General features: G+C 41.1%; 1 protein-coding gene across 1 annotated transcript in view; it reads left to right on the top strand.

Moving 5' to 3' along the window:
- Nucleotides 1–13330, top strand: part of BEAN1 (brain expressed associated with NEDD4 1) — a gene marked incomplete at both ends in the record, with an annotated part of 60463 nt that extends 47133 nt beyond the window's left edge. The window contains one exon of the mRNA XM_082489319.1: nt 12979–13330. Coding sequence (XP_082345445.1) covers nt 12979–13330 — 352 coding nt within the window. The remainder of the gene's footprint in view (nt 1–12978) is intronic.
- Nucleotides 13331–13672: the final 342 nt, after the last annotated feature.

Here is a 13672-nt window from a genome sequence, read left to right as displayed (position 1 = left end):
TCCCAGGTCAAAAGTAAAGATTGTTGCCAATGGTTTTGCTGTTTTCTCACTGCTACATAGTTAAATATTTTAGGAAAAGTAGCTTTGGCAAATTATCAAAATCTTATTAAGTTTTACATTTTAGCAACACAGCTTGGAGAAAACTTCAGGAAGACTACAGCTTAGCAGATGGCTGAAAGCAAAGCTACGTAGAGAGACATTTAAACTTACTATTAATACATTATAGATTCCATTGTAACTTGCTGTTCAGAAAAGCATTGGCTGAGAAGCATTATACGAATGCATTGCATTATGTAAGAGCCTGAAAAATTTCTGTATAGCTACCTTTACGCTCTCCTCCAGGGCATAGCACTGAAGTGTATTTTTTTCTAATTAGTAGAGTATGGAGATTATTTGGACTGATGGGTGCTAACAGCAGGAAACTGACTGTCAGACACGGCCCGCAAGCGTAAACAAGACATGCTTGACCTTGTGCATTTAAAATATTAACTGACTGGCATCAGTCTTGCTACATACAATGTTTTGAAAAGCAGGTTTACTGAAATGTGGCACTGGCTAAATTAATGCAATTCCTCCTTCTAATTCATGCAGTGCAAGATGTAATTTAAAGCTAAACTAGCATGCCCAAAAGCTCATAATGCAACTGTAGCATAAACAGAACAGAAATGAAGAGCAGCGAGGAAAGCAACTGTGTTGGCAAGTAGCTCCCAACAGGTATTTGAAGTGAAAGAGCTCAGTGAGTGAAAACTAGTGCCCAGCTGCCACGAGCAGAGACACCAAGGCTTCATTTAACCGTGTTTTTCTAATACAGCCTGCAAGAGGCAAGAGCATTACAGCCCTGCCTAGCAGGGGCTGCGGGGCTAAGTATTCTTGAACCTCCCGTTTTTGCTACAACCATACTTCCTGAAACGATTTCAGCAGAAAGCACACCACCTCTGTTGGGCCAAGGGGGTGATTATAATCAGTCTAGAATGTTCTCATTAGGTTTTACAGTTGTGCTTTAAACAATGAAATGAGTGGAAGAGGAATTTTAGGGGAAGGCTGATGAAACAAAGAGTCCAAGTACCCATTCCTATGGCTGAGGGAGAGCTAACTGCCCAGGACTGCCCGCTCTCGATGCTCCAATCGAATGTCCAATACAAAATAATATTTCTATAAAAACTTTAACTGGGAAATTAATTTATGGAAAATGCCTTGGGTATTAATAATTTAGTTGCTTTGATATCTAAATCACAAATTCCATTTGAGGTTCAATTTGATTACCACCTTAGACACTTCCACTAACCACTTTCTTACATTAGATTTTACGTTAGATTTAGAGGAATACCATGCACTGAGTTTTGCCATTACCCTGACATAGTTGCAGGGTGGTTACACAGAAGCAATTTGGTCAATTTGTCTTGACAGCCCAAAATATACCGTGCTCCTACCCATAAACATCCCTTTAGGATAATTAATGACTTTCTAATGAATCTCAGATATGTGTTAGCATCTGTCAGATTGATTTTACACAAGATGTAGAAGGGAATATAAAAACAAAACGCAGTGGGTATGAACTACGCAGTTTCAAGATACTGGGGGTTGTATTTTAGAGCCTGTTTCTAACACGTACAGATACTTGTAGCAGTGCTGGAAGTTAAGTTAATGTTTCATAGTCTGTGTAACCAGAGATGGCAAAGTATTTGTTTCTAAGAAACTTCAGGCATCTGAGAAAGACGATCCAGATGATCTAGCAACAGTTCTAAGCCACAGAATTCTTCTCCCACCAGATTAGGAAACTTGAACAAATTCAACCAGGACAAAATACAAGAACAAACTCCCTGCCACAGCTTATCATCACAGTAAACATGACTTTGAAAGAAATACTGGAAAGCCTGTAAATCCAATATTTGCCAATTTTTTCAACATTCACTGTGATGGTATGAGTAAAATCATCTAATTGAATTTTTAAGCTTTTAAACATTTAAGAAGACCCAAAGAAAAAGAAAAATCAAGAGTATTATTCAGAATTATATGGCAGGCAGCAGACCTTTAATCAAAAAAGTCTTCTGGAGTTTGATCAAGATGGTTGTAGTTGTTATTTTATATATCCTGAACACATGCTGTTCACGCTATGTGGATAATATCTTTATAGATAGAAATCACAAGCTCCTGCTTACTATGCCCAGAGTTCATTGTAACACACACACTTACAGTAAGCTTTCCTAATTATCTTTCTATATATAGGTAATAAGAAAGTTGTTTAAAAATAATTTGAGCTTACATGTTTTAAATGGCTTGAGGTACAGTACCAATCAAGGACCAAGTAAATAAAAAATGATTGCATTTTCTTATGAGAGTCTCTAAGATCCTAACAATGAGGAGATTTGAGGTTCCCTGCATGAACGGAATTTTATCAATTTTTCACCTTTTGGCCAGAGGAAATGCATTTTACCCTACTCAACTAAGTGCTTTTTCACTCCTTAGCGATAAGATATAATGGTATGTACAGAGCTTTAGGCAACCAAGGTTATCGCCTTTTTCATCTGTGACTCATGACTATCTAATACAGAACATCACCGAAGAATCACTCTGGAGCACAATGGAGGGATTTAGCTTCAGGAAGAGTTTTAATGGAAGCCACAGAAGTCCTCTCTGTACTTCACATTGAAATGTGTCCTGCAGGGCACACAATGATAAAAACCTGTTAGTCACCCATTATTCTACTATTCACATTAGAACACATTGGGGATTTTTTTGCCTGTTTAAGTGGTTCACTCTACCTCATCTGGTCATCTTGCCTAATCTATACACAATCAATTCTAGAGAAAATTGTCTTGTTTAGGCTGGATAAATTCCACTACTCTTAATACCCATGTTCAGTCTGCATTGTTTAAATTGTTTAAACAGCCAAATCCATTTAAAAATTACTTTAAAGGGGCAAAAGGAAATGCTCCTGTCTTAAAGACAGACCCTGATTTCCCTCTAAATATGAAAACCAATAAAAAACAAACTACTTAAGCTATTTTCTTTTTTAAGACATTCTTTTCCATCCCCCACTTCTGAGGAAGCAAGTTAGCTACAGCAGAGGGAAGAGGGCTTGAACCAGCTTCCTAGATTCTCTTGAAAGACAGAATTAGGCTTGCAGGAAACTAACATAGTAACTTGCTATGTTGGCTGTATTCCTTTGCCAAGGCCACTTCTCCTGCAAGCTTACAAGGTAAGTAGCTTTTGGCACATTACAATGACAGTTGGCAAAGCATGAGATGGACATTTGTGCTTAAGTTCAGATCTCACTTCAATACACTCATTGAGATTTTCAGTCAGTAAAGTAAAAAATACCACTGGAAATGCGACAGTTTTAATTCATGTGGAAATCAAGACATGAGATAAAACTGTCAATTCTTTCAACTCAAAATTCTGAGCAACTAGACCCTCAAAGCCTTCACATCCTAGTGCTATTCCTAGTTAATATTAGATATAGAAACAAGCTAATTGATTTATGATTCGTTAGTTGCTGCCTGCTATGAAGGGACTTTTACATGACACCCACATTTCCCAGCCCATCTAGTGAGCACAAGGAAATTGCCTGAGTGCCCGGCATCAAGCCAGCCCTTGAGAGGTCAGAGTCCGCAAGCAAGACCCCAACAAGCGTACCTGGACTGGTATCTCAGGTGTCTCTGGGGTACCTCTAAACAGAGCTCTGCCCTAGCGAGGTTCTCAGTTGATGTGAATGCCACCACACCCGTGGCAGCACCATCGAGTTCTACCTGCTCTCTGGACAGGGTTTCCCTCAAGCTGCCTTCATCTTGCTATTTTCTACTAACAAAGCATCCTTCAAGGAGCCGTTTTAGTCAGAGGAACATAGGCTTGAAAGGATCTTCTGCAGTTACCCCATCCCACCCCTGCTCATGCAAGCAATTATTCTTAAGAGAAATTTACCTATTCCATAACAGACTTTGCAAGGATCTTTTGTCCCCATGATACTCATTCCAGAATACCCAAGGACAGACCTATTTCCCAATTATTATGGCAGCCTTCTTATTTCCAGCTTAAATTTGTTTACAGTCATTTTATGATAGTTCCTTTTTGTGGCATTTCCATTCCTCTTAAATACCGATGCTTTTCTCTTTACTTGCTTCTTGTACTTGTAGTCAAAAATCTTCTCACACCTCAGCCTGCACGTTGTGAAGCTAAGCCACAAAGTTCCCTTAGCTTTCTGGCATCAAAAAATAGCTGGTGGGATGCTGTATCATCTCTACACCTGTCCCAGTTTCACTCTAGAAGTGCAAACTATCGCTGCATGTGAAAACTCCTGCAGCAGTGAAAGCAGAAAAACCTGATGAAAGAGAGGCACGAAGCATTTCCAACCAGAAAATTATTGTGCCATGCAGAACAATCACAACTTAAAACTGTTAAGTCATTGATTATAGTAACAAAAAATGGAGTATTTTTCTCTAATTTTGCAGTAGTTAGACTTTCTGTTGCATACTGCAGCTAGTATTTCCTTCACCTGCTCAGATTTCATTCCCAGAATAATTAAAGAAACACCCGTTCTAGGAATATGATCCAAAAACATGTCACATGGCAAACTTCCTCAAATATTAGCATAGAAGGATTCCTACTGACATGCAAAAATTGGTACTGTTGTTTATAACTTTGTTTGTGGATTAGCTCCATGTCTTGGGAGGCTACAAGAGATTATTTTGAAATAAATTCATCTTAACTGATTATTATTACTCAACCAGTGCCCATAGCTTCACTGTCATTTACTGGATAATGGTTACAGGAATCCAGAGATTAAATACTGCTTATGATCAAGTGGTTCTTATTATATAAAAAATTAATGCCAGGCTGAAACATATCATATAAAATCATCATCACAGAATGACTTGTTTTATTTAATTTTTTAAAGCTGCACAGTTACACTGAAACTGTATTATATCAGTTTCAAATGCTATCTGCTCTATGTTCTCATGAAAACACTGTTTACATTCAATTTCATTTTTCATCTGGAATATTTTTTCAGAATCACAACTTCCTCAAGATTATCTTGACACATAGTGCAGAACAGAGATCCATACTTTTAGTGCTTATCAACACAAATAGTCCTATTGTAGTTGCAGGGAATGGGAAATTCCAGAAATAACTACAAACAGAAAAAAGGCAAAAAAAATTAATTCCAGGGTTCCTGTCTCTTCAAGGGTTAAGTTACTTAAGCCTTAGATGTGTCCTTAAACAATACCCTGGGTTACATTTTTTAGTATTTAGAAACATGAAAATAGAAAAGAACAGTGTTATCTGTTCATGGTTGCCTACTTGAAAATCAGAGAGGCACCTTGGAGGTGCATTTACCACACCTCTGGGAGCTTAAAACTCAATTAAGTTAGGAGATCAGCGTCGCTCTACAGCTAATACAAAGAGAGAGGCTCCTCCAGAGTACCTTAAGAGGAGTCTCCCCCTTGTTTAAACAGCCGCATTTCAAACTTACGTGACAGAACATTCCCAGCAACACTCCACTGATTTTTACAGCGCATTGGATTGTTCCTCCTGGGCGCTGGTTTGGCTGGCACTGCCGGCTGTTATCCCAGACTGGTCAGGGTGGGAAGGGCCCTCTGGAGCTCCCCCAGTGCCACCCCCCGCCAGAGCAGGGGCATCTCCAGCAGTGGCACAGGACACGTCCAGGCGGGTTTGGGATGGCTCCAGAGTGGGAGACTCCCCCCCCCCTCTGGGCAGCTGTGCCACTCCTCTGCCGCCCGCACAGGAAAGTTTTTCCTCATGTTGAGATGGAATTTCCCATGTTCCAGGCTGATCTCCGAGTGTTCCATGTTTGTTACTCACCCACTCTCCCACTGTAATTTGGGATCAGTCATGGTAAAAAATTCTCATGTAATATTACCCAGGCCCAGAGAGAGATGGATTTTGGTTTCATACAAACACACTAACTGGGAAGACTGAAATGGCAAAGGAGGAGGTGCCACTTTAACTACATTTGCTTATTCTTGCAGTATCATCCTCCTTATTACAAAGCCCCAACAGTTTGGGCTGGTTTTTTTTCAATCAAGAAAGATGTTTTGGCTCTTACTAAGTCACTGTTGAAGAATTAAACTAAGTGAATGACTGAGACTATAACAACATGGAATGGCTTGCTATTATATGAAAATATTAAACTAATGCTTAATAAATCACTGACAAAGCATGCAAAAGTCAAAATACAGTTAGTAAATGCACCTAGTATCTCAAATGGAAACTGTCATTATCAAAAGTAAACCTAGAAAAACATCCTGTCTCGTGACATATGTCACTATAAGAGCAGTTCTGTCAAAAATGATACATTTCCTCATGGTAGTTACACATCAGCAAAGACTATGTGTAATCTAAGAAAAAAACATGACAAAGGAAACACTGACAGATTTCCAAGCTGCTGTCTTACAAACCCAGCTGTTAGCAGACTGCACGATCAGAGATAGCATCATCAGTTGAACTACTTTCATGGTCAAACACATCATTTTTTTCCTTTGATCCTCCTTTGAGAGAGTTACAGTATATTTGTACTAATATCAGCTTTTCTTTATTAGGTAACAACATCATATAAACATCCTTTGTGTTGTTTTCGTTATAGCTTAAACCTGTCAGCACATGTATTTTCCAGATTTAGTGATTCTGTTTACCATTATTAAAAGAAGACAGTAGGTTATCAGCAAAATGGAAACAATGCAACGGGAGCAATTTTGGTAGAGTCATAACATGTAACAAATGAACGAAGCAAATAAAAAGACATCTATTTCACAAGGAAGAATTCTTCATTCCCCAGATCTGCCTTTTTTCACTGTTACTTGCATCTTAAAAATTGCGTAAGTAGAACCTTCTTCTGTCCCCAGAGAGTAGGTCATCATTTATGAATGACAGCTAATTAAATAAGCTCTTTTGGGTTTCCTTAGCAACAAAACTATCCTAATACTTATTGCAATAAGACCTGACAAATTCATGAAGTTACCCCCCCCCCAACATTCTGAGTCAACAAGGTCAGCTTGAAGACCTGCCATATTTTTTAAGCAACAGTCTTCTCTTTGCAGATCACATTTACATGCGGTAAGATGATGTTAACAGACATCAGCCCTCCTTGCCTTTCCTACTATAATCACCCCTTAAAAACTCCATAGCATAGTCTACAATGACAATGAAGTTATTCTGACAAGAAACAAGGCCAAAAGAAAAAGTAAGTGTAGACAACTGGTCAGTAACACCTTCCTTCTCATGACTGCATGTATGATACACTGAACCTTAAGATAATATAATAAAAAAAAAAAAAAAAAGGATTAAAGTGAATTCACCACCAGTACTGTTATCAAGGAATTTTTTTTTAGGGCCGAGTAAGAGATGCATGATATTCATGAGATGAAGTATAATGAGTTCTTGTGGTCCATTATTAAGTTATGGTAACATAATACTTTTCAAAAGCATTTGCTTTCCCATCTAGAAGGCTTTTCCTGTGACTGCTGTACTGAACTTCAAGCATCAGCTATTTTTTACATGTACAATAACTTCACAGAACTAAATCTCTCAGATAAAACACAACTATTTTTTGCAAGAGACTAACAAGTATTTTGTTTTTCCACTTAAGTCACGCAAGCTCCATGCTTTTGCATTTTCAGTTGCAAAACATAAGATACACACACATGTATCTATGTAGGTGTCATTCCCTTAGCAGTTACGGAGGCTGCACTTTTATGATATGGCTAAGAAGTTCTGCCTGTGAGCTGTGGTCTAAGACCTACCCCACTTCCCCCATCTCACACTTCTTCTGCTTCCCTTGTGTTGCATTGATGCCCATCTGACTACGCTGTGAGCTTCCAACTCAGGTAGCTACATCAGTAGAAAGCCAGCCCAGAAAAAACACATACACAAAACAAACAAAAAAAAAAAGAAAACCCCACACCAACAAAACCCCAAAAACACACACACACAGAAATTTTTTGCCAATTTATCTCCAGATCAGGGATCACAGTTGGGAGGAAGGCGTGTAAGGAAAACAGCAGGAGTATGCAACAGGGCATTCCTTTCAGTGACGTGGACATTGGCTCATGTTGAAACCACAGCTTTACACATCACTGAGCTTTACACCTGCCACCACTCAGCTGAAATCAACAGCATTAGTTACCATACTTAAGTGACTTGCACATAACAGTATAATTTTAATATTAGGAATCATCGTTACTGATTGTTACGGATGCACTGGTTCTTTTTAGTGCTTGCCATCATTACACAGCACCTCTTGGCCCCTCTGGTATCGAGGTCTCCATACCAGCCGATGAGAAACTATCTCCTTCATTCTATTCTAGTTTGCGCTGTTTACGAGTAAAAAGAAAGAAACCTAAAAGCTGTGTCAAAGGTGCAGACCTCACACTGCAGGATAGCTTTGCAGTACCATTTATTTGTGATGCACACCTCACTGCAGTAAAACGCAAGAGTCCATTCACCTCTTCTCCCCAGACATGAAGCTTTATTTTAAGAGAACAGTAAGGATTTGGTCCAGTATCACTCAAATTAGTACATGGTAATCAACTGCAAGAAGTGAGTGCTATTACAATTTTTTATAAGTAATCCTTTAAATCTTTTGAGGAATGCTTTTCCAATCGCCAGCATACATGGACAGTGGGTGCCTGCTGAACTATGTATTACTTGTAATACTTGCTTAGAATCATGTAATAAAAAAAATATCTGGTAAAGGCTAGTTGCATAACTTTACGTATTATGGTCTCCTTGAAGGAGAGACTGTGCTTTCCTGTCTGCAAAATAAAATTCATGCTTGTAGTGTTGATAATTCACTAGTTATACTACAGGAATATCTCTACAACAGCACTCTGAAAGCACAACCAAATTACTGAGGCTCTTGAACAGAGTGGGTAGAAAAACAAACAAATTTAAAAAAACTCTAACCACAAAACACTTAGAAGCTAGGGAAAAAATACAAAGTTAAAGTTGCTTGTATGACCTTAATTCATCTCCTTTCTATCCTCAACAGAAAATGCTAGGAACCTTATCTGTAGCCTCCACTACCAGTATCATAGCAAGAGCAGTTTGTAATGTTAGCATGACAAGCAAAGATACCACGCTTAGAAAAGAATACAGGAAGCTGATTATCAAGATCATAAATTGCTAATGAAATACAAGAAGTTGTTTTTTTTTTTTAAGAGAGAAAAAAAAAAGCTGACTGATTTGTAATTGCCTCCTTGGCCACAACGATCTGTAGGTACAGCTGTGAAGGTGCCAAAAGTTACTTAATTGAAAATCTGGCATGTGTTCCTTCCTGACCTATTCAATTTTTAAAATGCAAACTTAATTGCCAAAAACGAGGGGGGGAACATTACTCGCATTCGAGTTTGGATAAAAAGACAGAATTCTTTTTTATCCATTATATATAGCAAGAAAAAGTGCCCTAACACTAATATATTGATAATTGGAACTAAACACTAAAATGCCAGGTCTTGAATATCATAATTGGCTACCTATTTGTCTTGATGCTTAGAAGTCACCTTCGCAAACAATCATTTTGCCATTTAGCCTACCGAGCATTTTAGTTCTACAGAGCTGAGCTATGGTCCACAAAAGATACTAAATTAAATCCAAGGGAAAGAAATGCAGCTGATCAGATAACAACAGTAAGTAGAAGGTTCATACTGTGCCCATTTCTCCTTTAGGTCAGTGGCAGATTTCCCTTGTGCTGGGCCCGGTTCCAGAATCAGGAGACAGAGAAGATTCTTCCCTTTTGTGTCTCAGCAAAAGGATTCAAAATTTTCCACCCTGAAACTAGCATTACTGTGGGCTTTTCAAAACTGAAATTCTTTTACTATGGTAACAGGACCCATTAGGTGCTCTTCATTAGCCTGATTAAGTCAGTCAAAATCTGCAGAAAGATTTTAAATAAATTCACTGGGCTTTGGGGTCAGCAAAACGTAAATAAAGTAAAGATGCAGCTCCTAGAAAGTAATCCTGCCAAGAGTAGCTCTTCCTTTACTCTCACTGAGCTCATGAAGACTTGAGGGCATCAGGTCCTCAATCTCTGACTGAGGTCCGAGACCTTTTAAAATAATATCAGGTATGCTTGAAAGCTTCAGTGGGCTTAGTAGAAGCTGGAGTGAAATCTTTTCTACATGCTATCCAAAAACAATTTGACCTCCTACGTGCTGGGACTTGTTTCTGACGTATCTAGCAGCCCTAGACAAGATTTTCAGAACAGAGTTGTGATTAACATACCATTCTTTGATAGGAAATTGAAATTTTCTAGTCTGAATTTAAAACCATTGTCCTCATGAATATAAAAATAAGAGGGAGGTAAAAATAAAACCACCTGTAGATATTTGAGTTATTTAATAACCTATTACAAAGATTTCACTTTCTTACCTTTCCCTTTCCCAAAAACCACTTCCATCACCTAGACTAGGAACAGTACCATCAAAATCCACAGGAGCAGTCTGAAGGAAAGGTATGAACGAGCGCAGCAGAACCAAGTATTTTTCTAAGGCAGGGCCTCCATGGTCGATTGCAGTAGATTTGAGCTCACCCTAACCAAAGCAAGCTGCCCAGCTGCACACCGCTTATAACCTACACACAGGGTTTATTAGCTTGGGTTTAGCCTGGCAGTAATGCAATCACAGGGGGCAGAATCACTGCCTGCAGTCTACTGGGAAGACATATGCTAAATATCCTAAGTTTCAGGAAGTATCCTAGATCTTAATAGCTCTGCAGTTAGTGTGGTTGAGGAAATGGGTTCTTAATTTGTCTGGCTCCAGCAGAATTGCTTTTCAGGTTAACTGAGTAGGCAAAGGTTTTTACAAGAAACTTTCCCCCCCTTCAGAATTGGATTTAAAAATGATCCTGAGACAGTTAAACAAGGCAGGCACAAACAAAGCAGGTCTGACATTTAAGATCATGATGTTATGACACTTTTGTCTGCATCCAGCGAGCCAGGAAAACAGGACCTTCCTTCAGACCACTAGACCTGGGCTGGTTTGATAGCAGAAGTGGAGCCAGCTTTAGTTTGTGGACAAACCGGTGACACTAGGACAGCCAGACATCAGGCCACCCAGCTAACAGACCAGATTCCCCCAGTATGGTGCAGCGCCAAGCCTGCCAGTCCCCCGCTTGGCTCCTTGGGGCCGCAGTGCAAGCTCTGCAGAGGCCCCCGGCTCAGAGGGCTGCGCAGCGCCAGCACGGCACGGTCCAAACACACGGAGCCTACTCATATCCACCGTCCGTTCCCATCCCCTTCCTGCAACATGCAACAGGGGAAAACACAAGGACAAACACACGCTGGTCTATCCAGGCTCATTATTTACCCCCCAAGGGCCTTTCCAAGGTGTGCAGTCCAAGCTCCAATCTAAGGTGCCTGTCTGCATTCCCACCAGGACAGCAAGCGCTGAGCACAGTTGTGGAATGAGGACGTAATAGTCTCCCCTGGCTCTAGCTTGGTGGCACAGCCAGAACTGTGAAGCCTGGATAGATCTGAGCTGGCTCCTCATAGAAATCCCACAAATTGGTCTGTTTTGTGTTCCTTCTTTTTGGGAGGAACATGACAGGGAGTCTGCCGAGTCTCAGAATGACCGGCATGAGTCTGTCAAGATTATTCATCGCGGCTCTGCACCTCAGCAAGAAATCCTGCTGCCTCTGCCAGCACAGATCTGCAACCCAGACAACTGCTGGCTGAGCACCAGAGACCTGCGAGTCGGGAGGGCACCATTTGATGTGATACACTACTTGAGACTCCATCTAAAGTTCTCTATACTTTATTTTGTAACTATAAAATGGCAACACCACTTCCTTTTCCCCAGCCATTTTCTAAGGTAGCTATTCACCATCAGTTGAGAGCAGGAACTCACTCTGGCACCTACAGCTTTGTGCGAGCCAGCAGCATTAGTCCTCCCGCTCCCACCTAACCGGCTGCAAGGAGCTGGGCTTATCCCCGGGCGCCTCAGCTGAACGGAGCTGCCACAGGTCTTACTTTCATGCAGGAGAACGGGGTCTGAACTTTCACCCAGACCACTGGGATTATCGTCAGGTATTTGGAGATGCGCTTTATAAGTATTATGCCCTTGAGTGTCTCACATGGCAGGGTAAGCAAGGGTGTTTGTAACAAGTTGTGTTCCCCAGGGGTCAGTACTGACCTCCTGGAGAGCAGCTCTGTGGAAAGGGACCTGGGAGTCCTGGTGGACAACAAGATGCCCATGAGCCAGCAATGTGCCCTGGTGGCCAAGAAGGCCAATGGCATCCGGGGGGGCATCAAGAAGAGTGTGACCAGCAGGTGGAGGGAGGTCATCCTCACCCTCTACTCTGCCCTGGGGAGGCCACATTTGGAGTACTGTGTCCAGTTCTGGGCTCCCCGGTCCAAGAAAGACAGGGATCTGCTGGAAAACTGCCGCTTTCTACCCAGCAAAGGGGAACAAAGATGATGAGGGGACTGGAGCATCTTTCTTATGAGAAGAGGCTGAGGGACTTTGGGGTTTTTTAGTCTGGAGAAGAGAAGACTGAGGGGGGAATCTTATCAATGCTTATAAATCCTTAAAGGGAGGGTGCCGGGGGATGGGAACAGTCTTGTTCCAGTGGTGCCCAGTGACAGGACATGCGGGAACAGGCACACACTTGAACATAGGAAATTCCATCTAAGCATGAGGAGGGACTTCTTCCCTGTGCAGGCGGCAGAGCAGTGGCACAGCTGCCCAGAGAGGGGGGGAGTCTCCCACTCTGGAGCCATCCCAAACCCGCCTGGACGTGTCCTGTGCCACTGCTGGAGGTGCCCCTGCTCTGGCGGGGGGTGGCACTGGGGGACCTCCAGAGGGCCCTTCCGACCCTGACCAGTCTGGGATTCTGTGAATGTGGACTGAGGAATAAAACACTAGCCAATCCTTTTCTTCTCACTTTACCTGCCCCTGTTATGCTGAAAATAATCTACTGTGACATTTTTCACAGGAATCTAATGGAAAATTCTTTTTTTTCTTTCAGCTACGATGAATGCGTGGGGCCAGGAGCAACACAAGTATACATTCCCACAGATGATCCCCCCCCATATTCTCTTACGGACCCTTGTCAAAGAAATGAAATATCTATAAACATTAGCGTGGAAGAGGAAGCAGCATCTGGGACTACAGGACAGGCTGCAAATTACGCAGTCAGGCTGCAGGACTTACAGCAGCAGCCCATTTCATCCATCTCTCTGTCGTCTCTTGCTCTGGAGGCTGCACCCCTGTACGAGACAGTGGTGTGTGAACAGAATATCCCCATCCCACTTGTTCCAATGGAAGTACTGAAGAATTCTTCCACTGATTATCAGACCCTTCTGAACCGAATCATGTGAATAGAAGTGGCTCTTTCCTTCAATTCTTCTGAAGAACTCAGACCAACAAAAACATTTAAATGGATGAATAAAACCTCTGAAAGTTTTACCTATTTTATATCTTTAAACAGGGGTGCAATGGGATTTTGTTTTTTACAGTGAATTTTGAAAGTTTACCTAAACTTCCCTCTTTGTGCTTCAAAGTGTTCCATGACGTCACACAGCATAAAAGAGCAGCAGTGACAAGCAGTACATCTGACCTTTTTGAAGCATTCCAAAATACATCGCAATCAGCCACTCTTAATGTAGATACGTGTTATCCAGTCAAGCCTACTTGTTGATTTTATGATACTTTGCATGTTT

This window comes from Vanellus vanellus, assembly GCF_965231255.1.
Source record: "Vanellus vanellus genome assembly, chromosome: 12".
Lineage (NCBI taxonomy): Eukaryota > Metazoa > Chordata > Aves > Charadriiformes > Charadriidae > Vanellus > Vanellus vanellus.
The sequence above is the reverse complement of the archived record's forward strand: the minus strand, read 5'-3'. Positions and strand labels throughout refer to the sequence as shown.